Genomic DNA, 27,088 nt, shown 5'->3' with positions numbered 1-27,088 from the left:
TCTGCTATTTGTACCGCCCACGGCCGCCCTAGCTCCGCCCCTTTAGACTCGCAGAGGCGTTCTTTCTGTCCGGAGAGGCGTGCTCTGGAAGGGGCGGGACCAAGATGGTTGCGCGCGCAGAGGGCTAATAAACTGGAGAGTTCAACATGGCTGCGACCATGTTCCGGGCTTCGCTGCGGGGCTGGAGAGTCGGCATCCACCCGGGTTGCGGGCTACGGCGGCAGGTGAGGGCACGGAGATTGGAGCTGAGAGCACAGGGCTGGGTGTGAGGCTCACTGTCATTTTTCTTGTAACTTTGCAAGTCGCTTTCCTACTAGGGGTCTTAGTTTCCCCATCTGACCAGAGAGACCTTTTCTGTAGCTGAGATACTAGATTGAGAAGGAAGGTGATACGGACTAGTGTGTACTTCGGATTGTGGGGACTTGGAACCTGATTGGAGGACAACCCTGGTTAGTCAGAACTGGGAGGGGCTGCACGTTTCGAAGGGGAAACCGGTCCGTGGGGTCCGCAGGTCGATCCACTTCTGAGAACCTAGAGCTCATGACATAACAGAGCCTTTGCTTTATCCCGCTTCCCTGTGCCCTTTGTAACCTCGGGGCCGATTAGGATTCCGGGGTATTGTAAGGGAAAATTGTCCAAGAAGGATCTTAAGGCTGGAAGATGGGAAGACGGCCTCCGGAGTATGACCTTAGGGGAAGTGGATTCAAAAAGTGTGTCGTAAAATACATTAACTTGTTGCATTGTAACAATGAAGTGAGTGCTTGGTGGTGTCTGTCCAAATGAGACTGAAATCCTCCCGGTAAGAGAATCGTGTCAGGTGAGGGTGAGAGGAAAACTATCATGATTCCTGAAAGTGTCTAGAACCCAAAACTAGAATATTTCGGTAGAACGTTTAAGTGAAACTTCAATTCTGAAATACACCATAAATTTTTTAAAGATTTTATTTACTTATCTCTAGAGGGGAAGGAAAGGAGAGAGGGAGAGAAACATCAATGTATGGTTGCCTTTTGTGTGTCCCCTGCTGGGAACTGGCCTGCAACCCAGGCATGTGCCCTGACTGGGAATCGAACTGCAATCCTTTGCTTCGCAGGCCCGTGCTCAATCCACTGAGCTATACCAGCCAGGGCTGAAATACACCATATTGGTCAGAGTTCCAGTTAATTGTCTTTTCAGAAGTATACACATTCTTTTCATTTGAGTCCCAAGAGGGGCAGGAGAGGCAGGCTCCTCAGAATGCTTGAACTTCTTTCCCGGTCCCACCTGCACCATGATAAACTGAAGTCTGGTGCTTTTTCATCTCCAGCCATTTGTATATGCCATTCTCTCAGCCTGCAGTGTTTCCTTCCTCTAATTACTGAAGTTCTGTCTTTGCTGTGTTGGTTGGGTGGTGAGTGGGCTGATGGAGAGATGGTGCTTTTTGTTTTCGCCTCAGAGCCAGACCAAGGGACCTCCCGATTACCCCAGCTTCGTGGAGTCTGTGGATGAATACCAGTTTGTGGAGCGCCTGTTGCCCTCCACCAGCATCCCAAAGCCCCCAAAGCATGAACATTACCCCACTCCTAGTGGCTGGCAGCCCCCCAGAGGTGAGCTGGATAATGGGAATGGCGTGAAGGCTTCAGGGAAGTACCCCTCCTCAGTGGTCACCCTGTCCCAGCTGAGATTCTGAACTCCTAAGCAGGTTCAGAATTTGCATTGAGATCTCTCAAGGCTACCATCTGTCTTATGGTCATGGAAGGGCCCAGGATTGGAGCCCTGTGTTACACATAAACGTCCACCCACACTATTGGGATAAGGTCTTCCCATGCAGGAGAACTGAAGCATATAGGGAAGATCAAGAGCTTGGACCACCCCCCACGCCCGCCCCCACACACCCCATAGGCCATATATTATCATTGAAAATACAGCTTGGGAGCTGGGCAGTTCTGGGTCCAAATTTGGCTCTGCTCTTCACCACCAGTGTGATCTTGTGTCTGCCTCTCCCAACCTCAGTTTCAGCAAAATGGAGATAATCTGCTTGGCACATGAAGTACTTAGTGCAGAGTCTGGCCTGTGGTCGGTATTCAGGGCTTGTAAATTCTCAAAGCTTTGTGCCAGAGATTCACTTTCGTCTCCCTGATCCAGAGGAGAAAGGCAAGGATTGGCCCCCTAGGGCGACCCAGAGATCCAGGGAGGCACAGTCCTGACTTCATTTCTTCTTGAGCATCTTCTGGTGCCTGGTCCTGTGCTGGGCCTTGGGGTACCAGTGTCCTGGCACTAAACGTAGAGAAGGAGCAGGTCTCCTGACCTGACACCTGGATGAGGCTTTGCCATCGCTGCACCTACCCTCTGCTGCAGTGGGATAAAGCCTGGGAAGGTTTAGCTTATTGCTGTCCTCCCTGTCCCAGACCCTGTACCCAGGCTGCCGTACTTTGTGCGGCGCTCTCGGATGCACAACATCCCTGTCTATAAGGACATCACGCATGGCAACCGCCAGATGACTGTGATCCGGAAGGTGGAGGGAGATATTTGGGTAAGCGCGTGGGCCAGTCAGGGTGTGACTGTGACTGTTCCAGGGCTGAAGGGATGGGAGTCCTCTAGTGGTGACAGTTTTCTGACCAGGCTTGCTTTGTTATCTTCCCCCAGGCCCTGCAGAAGGATGTGGAAGAGTTTCTGAGCCCACTGCTTGGGAAGACACCCATCACCCAGGTCAATGAGGTGACAGGCACCGTGCGGGTCAAGGGCTACTTTGACCAGCAACTAAAAGCCTGGCTCCTGGAGAAGGGCTTCTAGACCTAGCTGTGCAGCCTGCGCAACAGCATCCCCTACAGACTGGGGTCCAGGGAGTCTCAGGAGGAGGAGCTGGTTGCTGGAGCAACTAGGATGGGGGTGCAGAGACCTGGGGGTATAAGGGCTGGGACAGGGTAGAGTGAGGGCTAAAGGGCTGCAGAGCTTGCCTGCATAAAGGGGGAGACAGGTGCCATATGCACAGGCACCGGCACTGGGGGAGGGCTGACACTGGAGACCCACTAGAACAGGGGTGTCAAATGCATGGTCACCATGGGCCACATCAGCCTTGCGGTTGCCTACAAAGGGCTGAATGTAATTCTAGGGCTGTATAAATGTAACTACTCCTTAACAGTTAAGCGAGAGCTCGGCATTGCTTTGCCGCTGGGTAGGAACGAGATGCTGGGCCGGATGAAACAAGGTGGAGGTCCGGTTTGTCCCACGGGCCTTGTGTGTGCCACCTGTGCACTAGGAATAGCCGAGCTAGTGGGAGGCGTTAGTAGCTTCCCCCTGTCACTACCACCCTGATTTTGGTCTGTTCCTTTTTTTTTTTTAATCCTCACCTGAGGACATACTTATTGATTTCAGAGAGGGTAAGGTAGCGAGAGGGAAAGAAACATCAACGTGAGAGAGGAACATCAATGGGTTGTCTCTTGCATGTGTTCCAGTGGGGGACTGAACCCACAGCCTAGACACGTGCCCTGACCCAGAATTGAACCCATGACCTTTCAGTGCATTGTACGACCCTCCAGCCAATGGAGACACACCAGCAGTCTGTTGCTTTTTTTCCTTCGTTGGCTCTCCTTGGGCTCAGCTATTCAAATTCAGGAGGTTGTTGACTGCCCCTTTGGTGAAAGCAGTAGCCCAACCAAGTTTAGGGAACGGCAGCACAGGACAGACCCATTGGGTACCTGCCTTCCTGGGCCCTCCACACTCCCTGCTGCAAGCGTTCTCAAGCCCTTGCTCTGTGCCAGACCTGGCTTGTTGGAGGCGACAGAGAATACAGATGAATGACAAGGGTGTAGAAGTCTTCAGTTCCAAGTGCAGTGCTGGGCACAAGGGCACAGTGTGCCCATGTCAGCCCCGGGCTCATTCTTTCTACCCGCAGTGAGGCAGACCGCCCACTTACCTCTGCTCTATTCTGGACCAGAGTTGAGCCTGATTGGGTTTCCAGCTCTAGGAATCTAAGTGATAAGCTGTAGCTGGTCTGCCCACAAGGGGGTGCTTGGGAGCTCCCAGCAGTCCAGCACACAGGGTCTGCTTCCCAGTTGGTAGACCTGGGATCAAGGTGGACAGGCGGGTTGCAGGCAGGAAAAGGCTGACCTTTTGTCCCTGCCACCCCACCCCCAGGCAATGAACCTCACCCTTGGCCTGCCACAAGGGCCAAAGCCCTGAGTTGCCACCCCTACCCCAGCATCAGACGGGCTAAGACAGGGTTCAGAGCCTGGTTCCCCTACTTGGTCTCAAACCTTTCTGTGGCGTGGTTTGTGTGTAGTATGGGTTTATCTTTCAGACGAGATCAGAGTGGTATGGCCATAGACGACATGAGTATATCTTTCTAATAGTTTAACTACAGTGTGCCCAAGGACAGTGCTGGCTTGTGTAAATAAACCCTCCCTCGTGGAGAGTCCAGGCCATGAGTCTACAGCCTGAGTAAGGAGCCGTCTCACTGACCCTGACACCAGCTCTACCAATTGTTAATGCGAGTTTTTATTTGGCTGTATATACAATTCAAGCTATTAAAATTTGTACAGTATTTACAAATTAAATAATCATCTGAAACTCTCCAGCAACTCATGTAACACAAAACCAAGGGGAAGAAGACAGGGCCGGGCAGGCCTTGGCTCCCGCGGAGCACTACCCGGCCCAGAGCCTGTTCTGAACTGGAAAGACCCGGAGCCTGGCCTTTCTGTTTCCGGGGTCAAGCATTCAAATTCAAAGACAAGATTTGAGCTGAAGGAAATAGCAAAGAAGGTATTCCAATTCTTCTGAACTCAAAAGAAGTTCTGTACGTTGAGAAGTAGGCTCTGGAGCAGACACACAAGCCCTCGGCCTGGAGGGAGGCTGGGCAGTGGCTGCTGGCTGAGACCGGGGCAGCCTCACTTCAGACCAGCTATAGGGAGAGAGGCCTTGGGGCAGGGGGTGAGGGGGGCAGTGTCCCTCGGTGCTGCCCTCTTGCTTCTCTGCCCCCAGGCACTCCTTTCCCTGAGTTGTGTGGTTGACAGTAAGACATGGAAATGTCACGCAGTATAAGGGACACGGCCGCCACCACCACAGAAGAGCTTCCAGGGAGTTTAGGGTAAGAAAGGGACATTGGTACCAGTCTTGGTTGGTGAGCCAGGGAGCACGTTCCCGGCCTGGCCCCACCCCTTGAGCCCACACTTGGGAATGGGAGCTAATACTGTTCAGCCCTGCAGCATGGCTCCAGACACACAAGCGGGGCTTGGAGGGGCTGCCCCCTCCCAGAAAGGGGTGCAGGGACAGTGGGCTTTCGGAGGCTGTGCTGTTCTGCCTTCATGCCCCAGCAGAACATGGGGCCACAGGGCCGGGGAAGAAGGGTGAAACTGACCCACAACCCCCATGGCTGCCCAGGACCAGAAGGGCTAGAGAGTCAGCTGGGGCCTTAGGCCTCTTTCCACTTGGCCTAGGGGATGCCACCTGCTCCGTCTCAGAGCTGGGGGTACTACTCCCTGGTACAGACAGAGAGGGAGCTGGCACTTGGTGGCAGGACATGTTCCAGCAGGGCTGCTGAGAGTGGGAGCAGGGGCCAGGACTGGGACACTGTCAGTGGGCAACCGGTGACTCCAACTTTTGTAGACGGCGGCGGCGGAGCTCTGCTGCGTCAGGCTCCCCATCCTCAGGCAGCTCCTCGGCGCCGGCGCCCACCGACTCGGGAGCTGGGCACAGAGAGGTCACAAGTGGAACACAGAGAAGTCCCCCACTCCGCTCCCCCACCTCCTCCGGAGGCTGACCACAACTACCTGGAGGCTTTTCAGATTCAGGGGCTGGTGGGGAAGGTCCTGGGGATGGGGCGGTGGCCTCAGAGCTGGGGGTGCTGATAGAAGAGGCAGCAGCGACCACTGTAGGGGCAGCCTCCTCAGTGGGGCTGACTGAGGTGGCAGGCCGGGGAGGCCTAGGGAGAGAAGGGACAAAGGGTGGCCACAGCTTTGACATACTGGCATGACCAGGCAGATTCTCCTGTCCTCGGTTAACCTTGCAAAACAGAGTCCAGCACCGATGCGCCTTTGCAGCCTGGGGATCGCCTGACAGAGGCAGCGCACACAGGCCTCCCTGTGAACCACACCCCAGCTGACTGTAAACCACTTGCAGGCAGGGATGCGGGCCCGCTCACTGCAGACACTCCACCCTGGGTGTCAGGCACCTTTTAAAGGCACCTATGGAGCATCCCACAGAGCACTCAGGCCTCAGACTCCAGCTCCTGTCCACCCCTGTGCTGTCCTTGTTAGGTGCCAGGCACTGTGTACATGTGACCTGTGAATAAGAACGAGAATCCCTTCTATTCAAGTCATGGTGGTCACAAAGCACGTGAGTGATGGATCAGGACCTAAACTTGAGCCAGGCTGGCTCCAAGTAACTAACTTTACTGGCTGTCTCAAATCGGGGTCACTGATTCCCATTCACAGTGTCACCACGTCAGGAGGGTGTACACAATGAACTACAACACTGAGAATTATAAGTAATTTGACTTTACGAAAATGTAAAGTGACAAGACTCAAAGTCAGCTCTCTAGTAGTCCTCACTCCTACTCATCCAGACAGGCATCTTGTAGAAGGAGGATCAAAAGGCACCGAGAGCCCTCAGACCCAGGATGTGCCTCCAGAGAGGTGCCTTGCATCAGCAGGTGTCAGGGGGGCAGAAGAGAAAAAGGCCAAGAACCGCTGCTGGGAGCTGCCTCCTGGCAGCTGCACACCCGTGCTGCCCACCCTGGTGCCCTGGGCAGACGTACCCCAAGGAGGCGAGCACAGTGAGGTACTGGTTGATCTGCAGCATGGCAGCGTCCAGCAGCGTGTGGATGTTGCGCAGGCTCTGCAGCCGAGCCTCCAAGTGCTGCCGCTCGTGACCTTCCAGAGCCCGCAGCTCTTCCGGGGTCAGCCCAGCAAAGCCAGCAGGCGGCACAGGCATCGGTGGGAAGGCTGGAGAAAGGTGGAGACTAAGCATGGGTTGCCTGGGCCATACACCACCCCCAGCCCCAAGAACAATCCTGAGTAGCCCTGCTTACCAAAGGGTGGTGGCAGTGGCATGCCCATCCAGGGAGGAGGGAAGGGGAAGCCTGGGGTGGGGGCAGCCTCGGAGGTCGGAGCAGAGCCAGGTGCCTGGGCAGAGGCTGCAGAAGCGGCTGTGGTTGCGGCTGCTCCACTGGGCCGAGAAAGGGCTGCTAAAGAGCAAGAACAGGAAGTCAGTGTTGAGGGCCTCCGCTTCCATTCCTCCCACCCTCCCTGGTGGTTGCAGCACCCGAAGGCTCACCTGCACTGGTGGATGGAGGGGCCGCAGCCTCTCCTGAGCTGGGGGGAGGTGGGACTGGTGGAAAGGGGCCCATGGGGGGCCACAGCGGGAACATGCCTGGAGGAAAGGGAGGCAGGAGGCCCTGGGGGACTGCAGAGAGAGGACAAGAGGTCATGAGAAAGGGTCCGAATCACAGACGAGGGGCTGGGTGTTGGGATCTTCATCCTCTGCTCCCACAGGTCCTTTCTGAGTCCACAACTAATCACATGACTGCAACCATCTGTCTCTTCCCATGACCCCCACCCTAGACGGAGCTCCTACTGGGCAGGGGCTCTGACTCTCAGTATTTCCCATTCCCAGCCCAGGGCAGGCACTCGACGGTATGGTAGTTAGCCAAATGGGGGGCCACTCACAGTTGGGAGGCTGGGGCAGGAGCGGTGGGGGGTGGGCAGCAGGTGGTGGCCCCTGATCTGCAGGCTCAGGGGGTGGCGGTGACTGGGTTGGCAGTGACGCACGAAGGACATCCATACGGCAGGTGGGGCAGGTCTGCTGCCGCTGGAACCAGGAGCGCAGGCAGCTGGGAGTCAAGACCAGGCGGTGGTCAGCATGCCCCTCAGGGCCGGCCTCCACAAGCCAATCTCTGACGTGCAGGCTCCCCGGGGTCCCCCACCTGGTATGGAAAATGTGGTTGCATGGCAGTCTCTTGGCCCCGGTCACCATCTCTTCTCGACAGATGATGCATACATTGTCCATGGCCTGGAGCTCCTCTGGGGTGGCGTCTGGATACCTGATTAGAACAGGCCAAAGACATTTCAAGATTAGAGGGCGGAGGCCACAGCTGGGGCAGAGCCTAGGGAGCACCCAGGGCAGGCCGCTTACAGTGTGTTCATGTTGCGGATAGCACGGCGAGACATGATGGCGTCTGTCACAGCTTTCTTGAACTGCCTGAAAGGACAGTTTCGGTGCTGCTTGGGAGAGGGAGAGGGCGGGAGGGGGAGGGGTGGGACGAGACGGGCAGGGATGTGGCGGGCACGGCTTACCTCATGGCCAGGTACATGGGCCGGATGGCAAATAGGGGGAAGGTGTGCACCTTGATCATGATGGTCATGAAAGCCATGTACAGCAGCACCTTGATGAAGCCTGGGGCGGGGAGGGCAGAGAGTGGCAGGTCACGGGCCTGTGGGCCGGAGGGGGATGCTGGCCAGGTCAGGGGAGGCCCAGGCCCCTCTCACCTGTGAACAGCTCTGTGTAGAGCATGTACACAGCTTTGTTGTCCCAGGGGTTTTCGCTCTGGAGGTCTACAGAGTGCAGCACGTACTTGATGAAGATGGTGAGCACCATGGTCATCAGGATGGCATACTGGAGGGAGGAAGGGCGGCCGTGACCACACAGCGCCGTGCTGCTCCAGTGCTCCCAGGCCCTTGCACAGCAGGGTGCGAGAGCACAAGCATGGCATGGACACAGCCGGGGCCTCCCTAGCTCCTCCACTCACTAGCTGGTGTGACTTTTGGCAACCCGCTGGGCCTCTCTGAACTACACTGTGCTTGACTGTAAAACGACAGAATTAACTGCTTTGCTGAATCAAAGACACGCAGGGCAGGCACTCAGCACAGGGCCTGGCACCCACCAAGCACTCGACAATGCGAGCTTGTTGACAAGCACGTTCTTCCCCTGCCAGCGTCCTGCCACGGACGGCTTCTGTCCGTCAATGGCTGGCTCCTCTGGCACCAGCCTCCAGGAAGCCCTCCCTGAGTGCCAGGTCAGGGCTCCTCCTCCATCGGTGCCTCCTTCTGTGCCTTCCCCACTCTCCCAGGCTGAAGGTGCAGAGGGCTGGGACTGACCGACAACTGCTCCTTGGTGGCACACGTGGGGCTGGCCGTAGAGCAGGTGCTCGATAAGCGTTTGTTGGGTTATTCAAGGCATGTGCAGTGCCACCCCAGGCTTGTCCTCCCGACCTCCCAAGCCCGTTTTACCTCAAAGCCAAACACCAGCTGCACAGAGGCCCCACGGGTCAGGACGCTGTGATAGGCATGGCTGACGAAGAGGAAGTCCAGGATACCCAGGAGGAACATAAGGGCTGTGGGGACCCCCCAAAATGGGGGGGTGGAAGGGTCAGCCCAGGGCCGGGCAGCCACTCATGTTCTAAGATAGCTCCCACCCTCAAGCCCACCAAGGCCCCAGCCTCTAGTCAGGTAAGCACACCACTGAACCCGGCCTCCTGGGAGCTCCAGTTCTGCCTAGCAGGGTGAGGGGACAGCCCGAGCTCCAGGTGAGGAGGCAAAGAGCTAAGGGGCCAGGCGGGTGAGAAGCTGTGGAGTGGAACAGGACAGAGATGATGCAAATTAATTTCCTAAATTATCTTTCCTGTACAGCTGTGGTGGAGGGGACAGCCTGTGCTCTGGGTACAGGGCCACAGCCAGTGACGTTCTATGTCCAAACCCGCCACGGTGCCTCCTCTCCCTCCTCACCCCTTGCATGGGTCTCACTTACAGATAATGCGGCAGTGAAAGAGCCAGGAGATATTGGGGCTGCGTTCCATCTGAGGCAGAGCAGAAGAGGGGTCCTGTCAGGAAAGCTGGAGCTCACCCCGTATCCCAGACCCAGATTCAGCCCTCCCTCCACAAGCCTGCCCACCAGCCACTCTGGCTTCTGTCTGCTCCAGAGAATCCCTGACCCGACTCACAAAGTCTACACGGTCTTCAGCCAGCCAGTGAAAACACTTGAGGAAGAGAAGGAGAGTGAAGAGTGCAACAAAGCGAGGGCTGAAATCGTCCCGAAAGACAGTGAAGGCCAGACAAGTCTCAGTGACAGCATACCAGGAACGTTCTAGAAGGTGCTGGGGGTTGGGCGAGAAATAATGTGGAACTTAGACAACGTGCTCGTCCAGCTCCCTGGCCCTCACTTTGAGACCACAAACATCTTACCTCCATCTCTGCTGCCCTCAACTGTCCAAAGAACACCTTGCCCATCACCTTGCCCAAGAGGAAGACAAGAACAAAGGCCTGGATGTACAGGACCTAGGAGTAAAGAGAGGCTCTGGTTTGCAGTCAGCTTCCGCTTTGCTCTGCCTGGGGTTCAGCATTCAGGAACCTCCCCACATCCCAATCACAATTTACTCAGAGTTAAGCAGCTGGAGGCGACTTCTCTCCCACTCGCCCTCTAGCCCCACCCCTTCTCAAGCAACCTCCTCCTTTCCTCCCAGGAGTTCCTCCTCCCCAAGCCTCTTCAACTCACTGCCATGCTGGGGCTGGACTTGGTCAGGTACACCACTGTGGGGTAGAACTGGTGCTTGAGGTAGTAAGCATGAGCCACCACTGCCCCAGTCAGCGCCAGGCTGGCGGCCATCATCACTGCGGTGCGGAACATGGCCCTGGCCTGGAAACCTGCATGGGAAAGGAAAGAATGATTTGTATGATGTCCATACCGTGCAAGCCTAGCAAGTGCCTGAAACCCAGAGTCAGTTAATAGAAGAAAGTACAACTCGTTTCACCCTTACAATCACATCAAGAATAGCACAGACTCACTCCCCCATATTGCAAACAGGAAACAGACTCAAAGTGGTTAAGTGATCACACTGGTGCCTGGATCAGTTTTGTCTTAAATCTAGGGCTCTTTCTTCGCTGCCTGCCTGCCTGCCAAGCTGCCGCCCCTAGGGAGTAATGAGGGAAGGCAGCAATATTTGAAGGGGAAGAACTACTACCTAAAAGTGAAGATGATGCTATGGGATGCAAAAGACAACTCCAGAGGCGGGAACGTGCGGCCTCGATTGGGAGAAGCCGAGGAGCTGCGGGGCACAGCTGGGCAGGCGACAGAGCCGGTGACAGCTCTGCCAGAGTGCCGGAGTGGACAGATCCGACACGCGCCCCGTGGGAGCGGGCGAGGCCCATCAGTCTGGAACCCTGCTGCCCCCCAACCCCCGGGGCAGCGTCAACTCAGGGCACCGGAGAAACGGCCGACCGACAGGATGCAATGGCGAGACTCAGAAGAACCGGGATCGCCTTCTGGTAGCGCACCTGTCAAGCGCCAGGAACGGCGAGCGAGGCAGGAGGGGCCCAACCTCGGAGACAGAGGCTGCGAGGGTGCCTGAGGTCTACCTACCACCAGCTGACAGGCCGAAAGTGAGTCACCGGCGGAGGGGCGCGCCAACCCCGGAGACCTCAAGGGGAAGGTCCAGGTCCCGACTCCAACCACAACCCCGACCCAACCACGATCCACTCACCAGGAGCCCAACGCCGCAAGCCCGCTCAATCCCCGCAACTGCGGAGGCGTCCCGGTTAACAACACTCCTCCACCCCCTGCGAGCCGGAACTTCGAGGGTGAGACACCTCACTTCCGGAAACGCGGGGCGAGGCGTGGACTGTACCAAGTGCACCCTTTCTCATCCCCATCGCGTGCCTTTTGTGGTGCTGGGAGCAGTCGTTCCACCAACCATATCGTGCCCACGGTTCCAACAAGAGATGTAATATGTGGTCGGAGCGGAATAGGGCAACCCGGGGGATGGTTAGAGTTTCCCTGTTTATTAATCAGAAATGGTATTGTCTCAGTCACTGAGTAGCTAGGACTCAGACTCCCAAAGTGGCTGGAAGATGGAGCGTCGTGCGGGACGTACCATGTGGAAGGGGGGAAGTAGGCGGGCAATAGACGTTACGGGCTTAAGATTAATGTTTTAGAAACTCATTCCGGGGAGACTTACAACAGTTTGACAAATAAGAAGCTTTCTGGGAAAGCTGGATTCAGAAAAGGAAATAATCTGTCTCCTCCATGATTACCCCCAAATTGTATAGGAGAGAGTTGGGTCTCCGTGGCTGCTACTGATTGGTCGAGGTAGAGTTACGAGGACCAATAAGAAAAATAAAGGAAATTTACTGGCTTATAGGACGAGAAAACAGGTGAGCGGTTGCTAGGGGCGGAAGGCAGCGTTGCCTAGGACTAGGTCCAACCCCAGTGGGCGGGGAGTGGCGGGGGAAGGTACTGTCAATGGGCGGGTGGGTGATCCTAACCGCCTCGGGGAACGTTTGCTGCGCTACATAGAGGAGGGGCAGTCAAGTGCGCTAGGGGCTGAGGAGAAGGCAGACCTTTAATACAGTTAATCGTGGAGTGGGAATGGTTTGTGCAAAAGGACTGATTTCAAAGCTGCGTTCCCGCAAGCCTCCCCGTACCTGTAGCTTTACTGCCCTTGTATAATCAGTTCTGGGCCATAGGCACAGTTCCAGCTCCTCTCGTGCTGCCCGGTATTTCAGTTTGTGTCTGGGTCAGCGCCAACCCAGTCTGTTCTTTGGCAGAATGGAGCTAATGGACTAATGCACCCACTTTGTGCCTTGCAAATTTGTCGTCTTAGATCTACCTATCAATCATTTAAGTTTATAAGCTAGGTGTTGCTATTCTCATGTTATACGTGGGACAATTGAAGTCCAGAGATTTATCAAGACCGGTCCTGGAATTGGCATTGGGTACCGTTTTATTGGCCTCAGCCACCTTCGCCACCACCTGTTGACCTCAATTGGCTTTTTCAGTTTGGCTGGTAACCCGTCACTGAGTTGACTCCCCATAAAGCTCTCTTTGCCTTTCTAGCGACTATTAGAGTTTATGAATGAGTTCAGCAAGGTTGCAGAATAGAAGATTAATATGCAAAAATCTGTTGTATTTTTATATACTAGTAGTGAACGATCCAAAAATGAAATCAATAAAAAACAGAAATCAATAAAATAATTCTATTTGCAATGCACACAAAAAATGCTTATGAGTAAATTTAGTGACAGCAGTATGAGGTTGGTACACTAAATGTTACAAAACATTGAAAGAAATTAAAGATCTGAATAAATAGATAACTGGTAAGCATAGATTCAAAGACTTAATATTGTTTAAGTCTTCTATTCGAAGACTTAATATTGTTTTGCTCTACAAAATTATCTAAAAATTCAACAATCTCTGTCAAAATCCCATCTGCCCTTACTGCAGAAATTGACAAGGTGACCTTAAAATTCACTTTGAGTGCTTGCCTGGGCAGCGCATATACCAATACTGGAAGGATACAGAGAAGATCAGCTGATCCCTGTGCCAGGGTGACACGCAATTCCAGGATTCCGTTTTAAAGATTTTTATTTATTTATTTATCTTTAGAGGGAAAGGGAAGGGGAAAAGGAGAGAAGTAGAGAAATATCAATGTATGGTTGCCTCTCGTACGTCACCACTGGGAGCTGACCTACACCCCAGGCATGTGCCCTGACTGGGAATTGAACTGTGATCCTTTGGTTCACAGACCTGTGCTCAATCCACTGAGCTACACCAGCCAGGGCTGTTTTTATTTTATTTGAGAGTGGGGAAGGGAGGAAGAAAAAGAGGGAGAGAAACATCTATGTGAGAAGGAAGCATCAATCGTTTGCCTTCTGCGTTCAGCAAGCATCCTGACGGGGGTTAGAGCACAGAGCCTGCAACCCAGGCACATGCCCTGACCTGGAATTGAACTGGCAACCTGTTGGTTCACAGCCTGGCAACTCAATCCACTGAGCCACATGAGCCAGGTCCAACATATTTATTTTTTCAAAATTCCAGCTTTACTGGAGAATAATTGACAAACTATACTTTGAAATATCATACTACGTGATTATCATATGTTAAAAGTTTTACCAAAATAATTTAAAATATTTAAGTAGATATTAAAATAGAATAAGCATTCCCAGGACATATTTTTGCTAAGGATGAAATATAAGTGGGTTTAGCCCTGGCTGGTGTGGCTCAGTGGATTGAGCACCGGCCTGCAAACCAAAGGGTTGCTGGTTCGATTCCCAGTCAGGGCACGTGCCTGGGTTGTGGGCCAGGTCCCCAGCAGGGGGTGTGCGAGAGGCAACCACACATTAATGGTTCTTTCCCTCTCTTTCTCCCTCCCTTACCCTCTGTCGAGAAATAAAATAAATAAAATCTTTAAAAAAATAAATATAAGTGGGTTTAGAAGATTAAAGGTCACAAACGGTTACCCAGACTGAGGCAAAATTTAATTCATCAACATAGAGGATAAGGAAATTTACTACTCATAATAATTTTTAAAATTTAAACCATGAAGTTCTGGGGTAATTTTTCTACAATAGCAGATAACCAATATATCTCTGATAGAGGAGTGACTGGAAGGCAGGTTCCCACTTGGTTATTGGAGAACCCAGGCTCCTCCTATCTTGTGGCTCTGCGGTCGGCTTGGAGTTCCTGGGAGACCTGCATTAGTCTGGAAGTCAGGGAATATAGAAAGGGAAACAGATCATACAAGAAGGAGGTTTTCAAAGGCTACACTTGGTAGTGAATAATAAAAATAAAGAAATGAATGAGGAAGTGACCTTTTATTTTTTTAAGATTTTATTTATTTATTTTTAGAGAAAGAGAAAGGGAAGGAGAAAGAGAGGGAGAGAAATATCAGTGTGTGGTTGCCTCTTGTGCATCCTACTGGGGACCTGGCTGCAAGCCAGGCATGTGCCCTGACTGGAAATCAAACTGTTGAACCTTTGATTCACAGGCCCGTTGGCTCCATTCACTGAGCCACAGCAGTCAGGGCAGGAAGTGATGTTTTAAATGGAACTGTAAGATGATTAGAGGGTAGAGTGGGTGGAAAGATCAGTCAGGGGGAAGACCCTCTGACTTGAAACTCTGGGTGTATTTTAGGGAACAAAGAGAATCCCAGGATACCTGATGCTTGGGGAGTGAAGCTGAGAATGGCAGAAAAGGAGTCAGAAGAGGTAGGCGGAGCCAGTTCAACACGCCATGTACACAGCGTCTTAATGACTTAGGGGTTTACTGTAGGGTCAGTGGAAAGATACTGCCCCAGCAGGAGGTGGTTGGACATATCTCCACCGGGAAATATTATCCCTGGCCGCAGTGGAGTGGGGGACCGAAGGGGGGCGGGGCGTGCCGGCTGAGCTGGTCGGGAAGCTGATGCAGCCGCTCAGGAAGGGCTAAAGAGAGCCAGCTCTGGGCTGCACAGGCCGGACGGAGGTGGCGAAGGTGTGCAGCGCCAGATTTCAGCATCTGATTAAGCATGGGGCAGAGGGAAAGGGAGAAGCCCAGTGGCCCCAGGCTCCTGTGTGGAAGGTGCAATTTTTCTCTAAGATGGAGAATCCCAGAGAGAGGTTTGGAGGCAGCATGTGGAGTTCACTTTTTAAGATTATGAAATATGTGATATAAACACAATAATTGGTGTTAAATATACATAAAGAATGGAGTAAATAATAAAATAACACCCCAATTTGAGAACCAGGACATTAGCAACATTGCCGTTTCCCGGTTTCCTCCGCCCATCACATCTCTGTCTACCACCCCAAGATACCACACCCCCAATTGTATATTTTCAAACTCATTACCATACTTTCATTTTTCTCAAAAACTCAAATGATTATTTTATTATAAATATGCTTAGAGCCCTGGCCAGTATGGCTCAGCAGGGCCAGGAGCAGTCATCCCATAGACAGAAAGGTCGTGGGCTCCATAGCCGGTCACAGCACGTTCCCAGGTTGCAAGTTGGATCCCTGATCCAGGCGCCTGGCGGAAGGAAGCCGATCAGTTTTTCTCTCACAGATGTTTCTCTCTCCCTTCCTCTCTCTCTAAAAGCAATGAAAAAATGTCCTCGGGTGAGGATAAAATATATATACTTATAGGCATATATATTTACAAATGTGTGTGTATATATATGTATATGCTTATAAAAATGTTCCAGTTAAGAATTGAAAGGATTTGCTTTTTCCATGCAAAACTGACTGCACTCCAGAGAAAGCTTCCAACATCTAGATCCCATCTCAACAGCTGGCTCAACAAGAACAAAAAAAAAAAAAAAAAAAAGGAAAGGGGAGGGCAGGGGAGGGCGGGGAGGAAAAAACTTGCTCAAACATTCTGTCCAGCCCCTTGCTCTTAAGCACGTGCCCCCCCTGCTGTGACGGGGCCTGTGGGGCCTGTGTCACTGGGCCTGGCCACATGCCTTCTGGATTCACTGAGACGCTGCAGTTGTTCTTCTAATCTGTTAAAGGAGTAAATTGCACGAATAAAATTTCTCATCTCCTAACTTTGCACTTTTAGAATAAATCCAACATGGGCACAGTATGTTATTTATTTTATACATTACAAGAGTCTGTTCAGTTTACTGATAATTTGCTTAGGACATTTACATCTGTGTTAATGAGCCTGCAGTGTTGGTTTGCCATGAGGTCCTTATCAGTTTGTGGTGTCAAGCCTGCTGCCTGTATGACCTGTGTAAAGGAAGTCGGAAGGACTTGCACAGAGAACATTATTTGTTCTTTGAGTGTTTGAGTAATCTTACTGGTGGAGACATGGAGGTCTTGAGTTTTCTTTGTGATAAGATTTTGTGTACTGATTCAATTTGTTTACTATTCTAGGACTACCTAGGATTTCTATTTCTACTTGTTTTAATTTTGCTGAGTTTTATTTCTCTATAGAGACTTGTCTATTTTCATACAAATTTAAATATAAATATATAAAATTAATACACATTTTATATATAAAATGTAAAGTTGGCATAAGATTATTCATAACAGCTTCATATTTTTATTGTCTACCAGGTATAGTTTTATCTTCTTCTACATTCCTGTTATTAATTTTTGCCTTCTTTAAAAAAATATTCTGAACTCTCGTTGCTACATTTATCATTTTTATTGGTGTCATCAAAGAACCAAATGATACTTTTTTCATTTTTCCATTATGTTTTCTATTTTATTAATGTCTGCTCTGTATTATTTTATTTCTTCTACTTTTATTAGGCATCTTTTTAAAAGATTATTTATTTATTTATTTTTAGAGAGAGGGAAAGGGAGGGAGGAAGAGAGAGAAACATCAATGTGAGAGAGAAACATTGATGATTGCCTTTTATACTGGGGACCAAACCCACAACCTAGGCATGTGCCCTGACTGGGAGTTGAACTGACGACCTTTTGATTTGCAGGATGACACCCAACACATTGAGCCACACAGGTCAGGGCAAAATTGATATATATATACATTTAACAGATGTTTTAATTGCTAACTTTAGAGAGAGGGAAAGGGAGAGAGAGAGAGAGAGAGAAACAAGAACTGGTTGCCTCCTGTATGAGCCCGAACCAGGGATCAAACCTGTAACCTAGGTATGTGCCCTGACCAGGGATAGAAACTACAAAGTTTTTGGTGAACAAGATGAAGTTCCAACCAATTTAAACACTCCTTCAGTGCTGCTGTATATTTAAAAAATTACTATGTAAACACACTCTTTCTTTGTAATGTGTTTAACCTAAAATTAACGTTTTTCTGATGATAATATCACTACCTCAACTTTCTTTTGGCATTTGCCTGATGTTTTTCTATCCTTATACTCAGATTGTTTATATCCTTGTGTTTTATGTATATTTTTTATAAATGGCATTCGGTGCTAATATATCATTTCATAAATAGTAGTTAGCTCAGCATAAATTATGAAGTGATAAATGTGGTAGGCAGAATAATGACCTCCCAAATATGTCCACATCTAAGTCATTGGAACCTGTGAACAGATTATCTCACGAGACAAAAGGGACTTTGCAGCTAAGGAAATTGAGATGGCCCTGGCTGGTGTGGCTCAGTGGATTGAGCTCAGGCCTGCAAACTAAAGGGTTGCTGGTTCGATTCCCAGTCAGGGCACATGCCTGGGTTGTGGACCAGGTCCCCAGTTGCAGGCTTGCAAGAGGCAACGGATCAATGTATCTCTCACACATAGATGTTTCTCTTCCTCTCCTTCTTCCTCCCTTCTTCTTTCTCTAAAAATAAATAAAATACATAAAAGAAATGGACATGGAGGAGGGTATTTTAGATTATTCAGGTGGGCCCAATTTACTCACAAGGGTCTGTAAAGATCACATACTGTATGATCCCATTTATATAATGTTCTTTTTAAAAAGATTTTATTTATTTATTTTTAGAGAGAGGGGAAGGGAAGGAGAAAGCGGGAGAGAAACATCAGTGTGTGGTTGCCTCTCTTGTGTCCCCAAGTGGGGACCTGGCCCTGCAACCCAGGCATGTGCCCTGACTGGGGCCCATTATATAATATTCTTTTTTTTTTTTTTTAAAGACTGGGCCGTGTGGGCCCAGGTTTTTTTCTTTTAAAGATTTTATTTATTTATTTTTAGAAAGAGGGGAAAGGAAAGAGGAAGAGAGGGAGAGAAACATCAGTGTGTGGTTGCCTCTCACTCACCCCCTACTGGGGACCTGGCCCGCAACCCAGGCATGTGCCCTGACTAGGAATCAATTGGCGACCCTTTGGTTCACAACCCGAGCTCAATCCACTGCCATTTATATAATATTCTTTTTTTTAATTTATTTAATTATTTTTCAATTACAGTATTCTGTCTTTTACTCCCACCCCAGCCCACCCCCCATATAATATTCTTAACATGACAGGATTGCGGAGGTAAAGAACAGATCAGTGGTAGCTAGGGGCAGGCTGTGACTCTTTTTTTTTTTTTTTTTTTTAAGATTTTATTTATTTATCTTTAGAGGGGAAGGGAAGGAGAGAGGGAGAGAAACATCAATGTATGGTTGCTTCTTGAGCGACCCCTGTCGAGAACTGGCCTGCAACCCAGGCATGCGCCCTGACTGAGAATCGAACCGCGATTGTCTGGTTCACAGGCCTGCGCTCAATCCACTGAGCTACAAGGCTGTAACTCTTAAAGGGAAAGCATCAGGGAAAAGGAATGACGTGAGGGTCCTACTCCTGATTGAGATGGTCTTACACCAGTCTGCGCATAGGATAAAACTGATAGAACTAGACACCAAAAAATTTAAGTGGGTGCTAGTAAAATCCGAATAAGATCTGTAGTTTTGTGTTGTACTAGTGTGAGTTTCCTGGTTCTAACCGCATTGTAGTTATGTGAGATGTCAGCATCGGGGGAAGCTGGGGGAAGGGGACACAAAAGTTTTCATACTTTTTTAGTAACATCTGTGTGCCTAAATTCTTCCAAAATAAAAAGTTTTAAAAAGGCACTGCTGGGTTAAGGCAGGCTTTTCTGTGCCCCCTTATTGACCTCTAGCCTTATGCATGGTGCAGGGAAAGAGAGAGGTAGGAAACACAGCTGGCCTGGGAGTTCATTCAGTTTTACTGGGCACCTTCTCTGTGACAGGTTCAGTCCAGAAACTCAGGTCCCTGGCTGAGGCTTCAACGTGGGGTCTGTGCCAGGTGCCAGGCAGCCAGGTTGAAACGTGGCTCTCCATGCACTAACGGTGTGACTGGCAGCAAGTTACTTTCCCTCTCAGCAGTAACCCAAGTCTGTGCTTTAGTTGCTGTTGGTTTCATTTGTAAAATGTGGCTATGAATAACATGTGAGCTCATTCAGTTATGGCCTCTTTATTATTATTATTATTTCTTTTTTAAGAGAAAGGGGAAGGATGGAGAAATAGATGGAAACATCTATACAAGAGAGAAACATCAGTTGGCTGCCTTCCATATGTGCCCCAACACAACCCACGCATGTGCCCGACCCGGAACTGAATTGGGGGCATTTCGGTTTGCTGGATGAGGCCCGAACAAGCCACAGTGGCGGAGCCAATTATAGCCTCTTTAGTAAGTTTGCGGGGCTTGCTCTGGAGGTTGCTAGAGTCACCGCTTCCTTTCTGGAGAAGGCCGACAACAAATGCGTGAGGAAAACACACACGTATACAAAACAGAGTGTCCTGATGGAGGCCAGGTGGTTAGGGAAGGCCTCACTGGCCTCATGGGGCAAGGAAGGTGGCCAGGGGAGACCATGAAACCCAGAGAGCATAGAGACACCAAGATACGAGACCCCAGGAAAGGAAAGGCTCAGACCAGAAAGACTGAGAGACCAAGGTATTCGAAGACACCCAGAGACCAAGGGAGGTCCAAAGACCTGGAGAGACCCGGACACCGCGGAGACCAAGGGACCCAGAGTGAGCACGAGATGCAGAGATGCTTATGGTGACCCAGAGACCGAGAGAGATCGGAGGGAGTCCACAGACACTGAGTGACAGAGAGAGACCCAGTGACACTAAGAGACCCAGAGACTCAAAGATATCCAGACGCTCAGAGAGACTGGGAGTTCAGAGATACTCAGAGAGGTCAAGAGACTGAGAGACCCAGAGAGCAAGAGAGACTGAGGGACACTGAGAGACACAGAAAGGGAGGGGAGGCCCCTAGGAGTGAAAATCCGTACTGGCCACCAGGGCTGAGGCCTGAGACCGGAGCAAAGCAGATGTTGGTGCTGGTGGCCCACCAGGGAAGAGCAGTGGTGTCACAGGAAGGGGTCTGGGTCCAGAGCACACCTGGCCCTGCGCCCCACCACCCACCTGGGCTGGCCCGCATCTCCTTCATCTGTCATTCAAATGTCAGGAGACTGGGTTCTTGAGCTTCAGCTTCCAGTCTGATGAGAATGCAGATGAGACCATAAAACCTGCTTCACAGTGCCAGCCCCAGGGCGTGTGGGATGCGTGGCCGAGCCCACTTCTGCTGTCGGCAGCGGCAGCCCTTTTCTTTTGTTTTGGGTTGTTTTTTTTAATTCCTGTAAGTTTATTGGGGCGATGTTGGTAAAAAAAAAATGGACTGCCTCACGAACTTGCGCATCATCCTTGAGCGGGACCCACGCGAATCTTCTCCGTATCGTTCTAATTTTAGTCTGTGTGCTGTCAAAGCGAGCACAGCGGCAAGGCTTTGATAAAGCCCAAATTAGTCAGCTCCTCAGGGGCCTCCATTTCTATGAGATACATGTTTTTAGAAAAGATTTTATTTATTTTTAGAGGGAGGGGAAGGTGGGGAGAAAGAGAGGGGGAGAAACAGCGATGTGCGAGAGAAGTGAGAGAAACAATTACTCGGTTGCCTCTTTCTTGCACCCTGACTGGGGACCTGGCCCGCCCCCCCAGGCTTGTGCCCTGACCTGGATGGAACTGGCGGCCTTGTGCTGAGCAGGACGGCGCCCAGCCCACTGAGCCACACGGATCAGGGCAATTATATCCATATTTGAAGTCATCTGTTACTACCTCACACTTGTTAGCCTGGTTATATTGACACAACAGAAAAAAACAAGTGTTGGCCAAGTATGCGGAGAAGTGAGAACCCTGCTCAGTTTGTGGGAATGTCAAATGGTGCAAACGCCGGGGAAAGCAATGTAATGTTTCCTCCAAAAATTAAAAATAGACCCAGCAATTCCACTTTCTGGGTGTATAACCCAGTACTGAAAGCAGAGTCTTGAGATACTCACACAGCTGTGTGCACAGCAGCGTCATTCACAACAGCCGAGGTGTGGAAACAGCCCTAAGTGCACACTGACGGACACGTGGCATCGAAATGGGGCGTGTACATAGAATCAATATAATTTCATCTTAAAAAGGAAGGAAATTCTGACAAATGCTACGGTAAATGCTGGGGACATTACGCGAAGTGCAGTGAGAGTCACGGAAAGACAGATGTCACGTGATTCCACCTCTGTGAAGCACCTGGAGCAGCTGAGCTCACAGAGCCAGGAAACAGAATGGGGGCACCAGGGGCGGGGGAGGGAGGACAAGCAGCTAGTGTTTCATGGGTGTAGAGATCCCGTTTTGCGAAATGAAGACTTCTGGAGATGAATGCTAGTTGTTGGTTTCACAGTATGAATGTACTCAAACACGCCCAACTTAAAAAAGATGGTGGGAGTAACTTTTATGTTATGTGTATTTTACCCCCTCGCCCCAAATGGGGAGAAAGTCATCTGTCGAACGTGGAAAGACACGTCGGTGCCCGTCGTCCCATAGGATTGTAGCCGGCCAGTGACTGAGTCAGCGAAGGCGGGAAGGAGGAAAGGCTTAGGGCTGCTGACCGTGGGGTGCGGTGGGGCGGGGGCAGCTCGGTGGCCTGGGCAGAGGCCTCCTCTGCCAACCCGGAGCCACCGGTCAGGCCCACTCTACCGCAAAGGATCTTGGGAAGAGGATGTGGCCTCTGCCAATCCTCGTGGCTGGACAATCTCCTCTCTGGCCCCCAGGCTTTGGGATTCCTGGATCTGAAGAAAACACAGACACATCCTGCGCCCCGGCCGCGGGAAGGCACAATTAGGGACTTTTCATTTACCCGTCAGTCACTGGCACAGCTCAGGCCTCGTTTCCAGGATGCACCTTGGCTCTGCATTTGTCAAGAGGTGGGGAGGGTCCCTGCCGCCTCTCAGGCCATGGGGTCCAGCTGGTCGGCCTTCACCCCTCCTTGTAGGTGATGAAGCTTTGGAGATTTTACCTTGGGCAGCTGGCAGAGGCTGGATTTACTCCAGGTAGAATTAGGTGGGAATAGCCCAAAGCCCCACCCACAGGCCGGGATATGATTGGTGGAGTGCTGTGGGCGTGGCATCTCTGGGGCTATATAAAGGCAATGGCTAGCGGTCGCTGGTTATGCTGTAGGTAATCCCTGAGCTCAGGTGAGGCTTCTGGAGCGAGGGGGAAGGCTGGCCTGCCTGTGGGCTCCTAGATGGAGGCTCCCCGGTCCACTACAGGGTGGTGGGCTGCACTTTCTCCTGAGTCCTTCAGGCTTGAAATATTTGAGGTGGCCCCAAGGATTTGTATAATAACATCCCTTTTTCTGGACCTCAGTTTCCCTCCGCGAAGTAAGGGGTTGATAATTCTGTAAAGTCTGCCATCTTGGTGCGTGGTGAGGAGATTGTGAAGAGTGGGGGTGGGGCAAGAGGCGCAATCAAACTCCTTGGCTTTAGGGGGCAGAGAGGCTCCACTTTTAGGTGGCCATGAGTCTTCCGCACTTCTTCCTGTGTTTGCAAAATGGGTTATACCTACCAACCGGTATGAAAAAGCCATTAAAACACTTAGCACAGCTCCAGGCACCTAGGGCGCCCTCAGTGGTGCTGCTGTTCTCACTCCCAGGCCCAGGCTGGAGGGCAGGGTGGGCGTGGGAGCTACTGCTTTTCTGGCCTCCCTGCTCTCCCGGCCGCCCAGTGTCCTGTTCGAGCCCCCGAGTCCCCATCTTCATCCCTCCACTTTTCAGAGAGCCTCTCTCTGACCAACCTCACCAGCCCCTTTGATCTGTTGGGGGTGAGGGGACAGGTGCTAAGAAATGGGGCTCCTCTCTCTACAGGGCACTCACCCCCACCCCACCCCACCCGTCCCCACCCCCTATGAGATGAGTGAAGCCCAAGACCCTGCCCATGTGGTTGCCACCCAGGTGAAGCTGTGGGGCTGGAGCCATGGAGATGGGGGCAGTGGGGCTCTCTATTCCCGCCAGCACCAGGAGCTTCAGGCCTTTCTCCACCTTCTGGGTGAGTTGACTTGTGGCCAGCACGGGAGAGGGCGGTAAGGACCACGTTTGAGGCCAACATGAGAGGTGGGATCTCTGACTGCCCATAAGAGGGTCTGAAGCCCCTTCCCTTCTCAGGTGACCCTGGTTTGGCAGGTGTGGGGGCAGAGGGTTGTTCCAGAAAGTGGTCTCGTGGGAGGTGGGTGGTAACCCCAGCCTCCTATTTCTCCTTTCTTCGCCCAGAGCACAGTTTCCTTCAGGAATTCCTCTCCAGAGATCCCTGTTTCCAGATTTCAGATAAGGTGAGGGGACACAGTGTGGGTAGAAGTTGGGGTCACTTGAGGAAGGTTGGAGCAGTGGGCCTCTTGTGCTGCTGATTCATTGGGTCCCATCGTCTGGTGCAGGGAGCACCTGCCTTTTCAACCCTTGTCTCTGCAGACCCCTCCTCACGTTTTGCCCGTTTTCCTAGCCCCCACCAGAACTTCCTTGGGAGCAAATGGGCCTGACACAGTCCCGTCCCTCCCAGTGCCTAACTCTGACCTCCCCCTTCTGTGTCTGCAGTACCTCCTGGCCATGGTGCTAGTCTACTTCCGGCGTGCCAACCTGAAGCTCAGCGAGTACACCTGCAGCAACCTGTTCTTGGCACTGTGAGTGTCCCCAGCAGGTGGCGGAGGCACTTGCTCTGAGTTGTAGGACGGGGCAGGGAGGATGTTTATTGCCTCTGCCCAACCCCCGCCTCTGTGGCCAGGTTCCTTGCAAATGACATGGAGGAGGACCTGGAGGATGCCAAATGTGTGATTTTTCTATGGGCCCTGGGCAAAAACTGGCATAGTCAGGTGGCAGACTTCCTGCATCAGAGGGACAAGCTGTGGGCAAGGATGGGCTTCCGGGCTGTTGTGAGCCGCCAGTGCTGTGAGGAGGTGAGGCCCGGATGGCGTCCTGGGGTGGGAAAAGGAGGCTGGCCATCCCACCCGATTTACTGTTTACTCTACGCCTGCCAGGTCATGGCCAAGGAGCCGTACCACTGGGCCTGGACTCGGGAGCGGCGCCCCCACCACGGCGGGGCTCAGAGGAGCTGCCCAAAGGTTCCCCTCCCGCGGGGCCCCGGCCTCTCGCCACCCTACTGTTCCCTCTGTGGTGTGCCCTCACTCTGTGGCCAGTGCTGCCACCAGTCCCGCCCCCTGCCTGTCTTACCCACGTGTCCTTCCCCCAACCCTGAGTGGTACCGCCCTCCTTCCCATGCTTGTCTCTCAGTGGCTGAAGACCCCTGGGGTGCGGGCTTCCTCATGATCCTGCCCCCCCAGCTGCATCTGGAGCCAGGTACCTACACCCTCCACAGTGAGTTGGGGACAGGAGATGGAGGGGCGTGGGTTTGGGAGCCTGGGAAGCAGGTGTGGGGCCTGAGAGAACAAGAGGAAGGAACACCAGCGCTTCAGGACACCTGGCCTGGGGACCAGCAGGTCTGGGCACGTGTCCCAGCTCTGCCACCTTCTGAGTCCCTCTTTGTCCTTCTCCCCCGGGTCCTCCCAAAGCCTTCATCAGTGCCCTAGGCCCCGACACCCGCAGGGTGAAGAGCATCCCCCGCCTGCCTGCCCACTGGATGCTCTATGGGCTGCGGTGCCCCGGCCTCCTGTCTTGTGGGCCTCAGGCTGCTACTGCTGCCCAAGCCCCCTGCCCCCTCCTCCCAGTCTGCAGCTTGTACTCACTCCGATTCTGCACCCCCCCCAATAAACTCGTGTCCACAGGACACCAGCTGTGCTCAGGCCCTGGCCTAGCTCCTTGACCGAGGGTTGGGGGGGAGGGAAGGAGCTGGGTTGGTGGGGGGAGGGGGGCTGCTGTCCGGTTTAGATGTCAGCGGTTGAGACCCACGAACACTACAAGTTCTGTGGTAGCTCTTCTCCTTCCCAGTGGTGGCCGGTCATCTGTAGCCTTGATTTGCCTTCTATGACCCCACCCACGGATGATGAGATATACACTGTGTGGGTGGATTGAATGAGGTCTGCAGCCCTCAGAGGAGGGCCTGGGGCCCCCTGGACCAAAAGTGCTCCTGGAAAACAGCTCTGTGCTCGAAACGCCTGGGGGCCGGGTCTGTTTCGGGAATGACTGGGGTGCTGCCCCGGGCTGCAGTCAAACACAATGTAATTACCATAGAACACCCCCTCCCCAAAAGCATACTTGTTCAGGAAGGGGTAGGGAAGGCTTTCCAGGGGAGGTGGGCTTTGAACTGAGCCTTTCAGATGTTCAGGTTTGCCCAGGAGGGTTGGCGGGTGGGGTGCTTATGAGGAAGGTGTTCTTCGTAGTGCCAGACATCGTAAGTTCAAATTCCTGCTTTCTGCGTGGACTCGAAATGTTATTTAATCTCCTCCTTTGCCTCATCTGTAAAATGGGTATTATGCTAAAATGGGCACTGAATGGGTTAATACTAGAAAAGTTTAGGACCGTGTCAAGAGTAGAGCTGGCCCTGGCAGGTGTGGCTGAGTGGATCGACTGCTGGCTTGCAAACCAAAAGATTGCTGGTTCGATTCCCAGTCAGGGCATGTGACTGGGTTGTAGGCCAGGTCCCCGGTTGGGGGTGCATGACAGGCAACCAATGTTTCCCCACCCGATGATGTTTCTCACCCTCTCTGTTTCCCTCCCTTCCCCTCTCTCTGAAAATAAATAAAATCTTAAGGAAAAAAAGAAGAGTAGAGCTCGAATGTGTTACAAGTGGAAGAGGAAAATGCTGTGGACAGCAAGGCTGGAGGGCCTGTGTGTCTGGGGCTGGGACAGAAGACAGGGCAGGTCCCGGGCCCAGAGGGCAGGAATGTGGAGGAGATTCTCCCGCTGAGAAAGCCTGGAGACTGTGCGCACTAGAAGCCAAGACAAGGGCTCTGAGGTTTTCTATTGCTTTTCAAATAGGTGATACATTCACATGTACATTTTCAATTTTGAACCAAGAGTCACCTCCTGTTCCAGACTCTTAGCCACCTGGCTCCCGTCCCTGGAAGCAATGAAAGTAATAGTTCATGTCCTTCCAGAAAGGAATCTAACCCACTTTACCAAATGCAGCGTGATAAATAAAACATACATTTGGTCTTTGCCCCAGGTTCCTGGCACAGAGCTCCTTAAACCCCTGGAATTTCCTGAGTCATAGGAGTAAAGAGTCAGTCACCTCTGGACCACACCTGAGTTTGTGCTAATAAGTGACTTCCGGTGGGGGCTGGTCTCCAAAAAGTTCAGGCTACAGGGCGGGAACTGTCAGCTCCCTCTCTCCACCCCGGGTGCTGGAGAAAGACTGGAGATTCAGCGTTTCTGGGTTGGTGGACACATGTGCTGGGAGGAAGGCTGACCTGGGGAGGCATGGGGGCTCTGTGCCCCATCCCCCAACACCTTGTCACACGCATCTCTCCTGTTTGGTGGCTCCTGAGTTGTATCCTTTTTAATAAACTGGTAACAGTGAAGTAAAGCACTTTCCCGAGTTCCCCGAACCCAGTACTATTATCAAGCCTGAGGAGGGAGACACGGACCTCTCAACTTTGTAGTTGGCCAGACAGGAGTGGGGTCGCCTGGGGATCCCATTGTGGCTGGAGTGGTGGAGGACTGAGCTGTTAACCTTGGGGTCTGTGCTGACTCTGGGAATTAGTATCTGGGAATTGAACTGAATTCTAGGTGCCC

General features: G+C 52.0%; 3 protein-coding genes and 2 non-coding genes across 8 annotated transcripts; 3 read left to right on the top strand and 2 right to left on the bottom strand.

Moving 5' to 3' along the window:
• The first annotated feature begins 78 nt into the window (after window positions 1-78).
• On the top strand, window positions 79-4,556 carry MRPL49 (mitochondrial ribosomal protein L49). Its single transcript, XM_037146520.2, has 4 exons — window positions 79-224; window positions 1,433-1,583; window positions 2,385-2,509; window positions 2,623-4,556. Exons 1-4 carry the CDS (start codon window positions 147-149, stop codon window positions 2,767-2,769), a joined length of 501 nt encoding a protein of 166 aa, XP_037002415.1. The 5' UTR covers window positions 79-146; the 3' UTR covers window positions 2,770-4,556.
• SYVN1 (synoviolin 1) lies at window positions 4,452-11,534 on the bottom strand. Of its 4 annotated transcripts, none has more exons than XM_037146456.2 (16): window positions 11,447-11,534; window positions 10,462-10,610; window positions 10,152-10,244; window positions 9,911-10,063; window positions 9,718-9,790; window positions 9,201-9,304; window positions 8,460-8,586; window positions 8,268-8,367; window positions 8,107-8,172; window positions 7,898-8,014; window positions 7,641-7,804; window positions 7,249-7,377; window positions 7,004-7,159; window positions 6,731-6,917; window positions 5,745-5,896; window positions 4,452-5,660 (listed from the first exon to the last, which is right to left on the bottom strand). In XM_037146456.2, the coding sequence occupies exons 2-16, from the start codon at window positions 10,591-10,593 to the stop codon at window positions 5,548-5,550; spliced, it is 1,866 nt and encodes a 621-aa protein (XP_037002351.2). In that variant the 5' UTR covers window positions 10,594-10,610; window positions 11,447-11,534; the 3' UTR covers window positions 4,452-5,547. The 4 variants fall into 4 exon arrangements, with proteins under 4 accessions (XP_037002351.2, XP_037002352.2, XP_037002353.2 ...); XM_037146457.2 differs by having other exon boundaries at window positions 7,004-7,156; XM_037146458.2 differs by having other exon boundaries at window positions 9,718-9,766.
• Window positions 11,535-11,598: 64 nt separating this feature from the next.
• On the top strand, window positions 11,599-25,062 carry SPDYC (speedy/RINGO cell cycle regulator family member C). The gene is made up of 7 exons (XM_053659122.1): window positions 11,599-12,116; window positions 14,875-14,948; window positions 23,276-23,456; window positions 23,678-23,736; window positions 23,996-24,081; window positions 24,183-24,354; window positions 24,436-25,062. Exons 2-7 carry the CDS (start codon window positions 14,925-14,927, stop codon window positions 24,982-24,984), a joined length of 1,071 nt encoding a protein of 356 aa, XP_053515097.1. The 5' UTR covers window positions 11,599-12,116; window positions 14,875-14,924; the 3' UTR covers window positions 24,985-25,062.
• On the top strand, window positions 13,219-13,327 carry LOC119050303 (U6 spliceosomal RNA). The gene has a single exon (XR_008390485.1). It is a non-coding gene; the product is annotated as a U6 spliceosomal RNA (small nuclear RNA).
• Window positions 20,763-20,869, bottom strand: LOC119050302 (U6 spliceosomal RNA). Its single transcript, XR_005082724.1, has one exon. It is a non-coding gene; the product is annotated as a U6 spliceosomal RNA (small nuclear RNA).
• Window positions 25,063-27,088: the final 2,026 nt, after the last annotated feature.

This window comes from Artibeus jamaicensis, unplaced genomic scaffold (assembly GCF_021234435.1).
Source record: "Artibeus jamaicensis isolate MK-2021 breed Jamaican fruit bat unplaced genomic scaffold, CSHL_Jam_final scaffold_614, whole genome shotgun sequence".
Lineage (NCBI taxonomy): Eukaryota > Metazoa > Chordata > Mammalia > Chiroptera > Phyllostomidae > Artibeus > Artibeus jamaicensis.
This window is presented reverse-complemented; position numbering and strand designations above follow the sequence as displayed.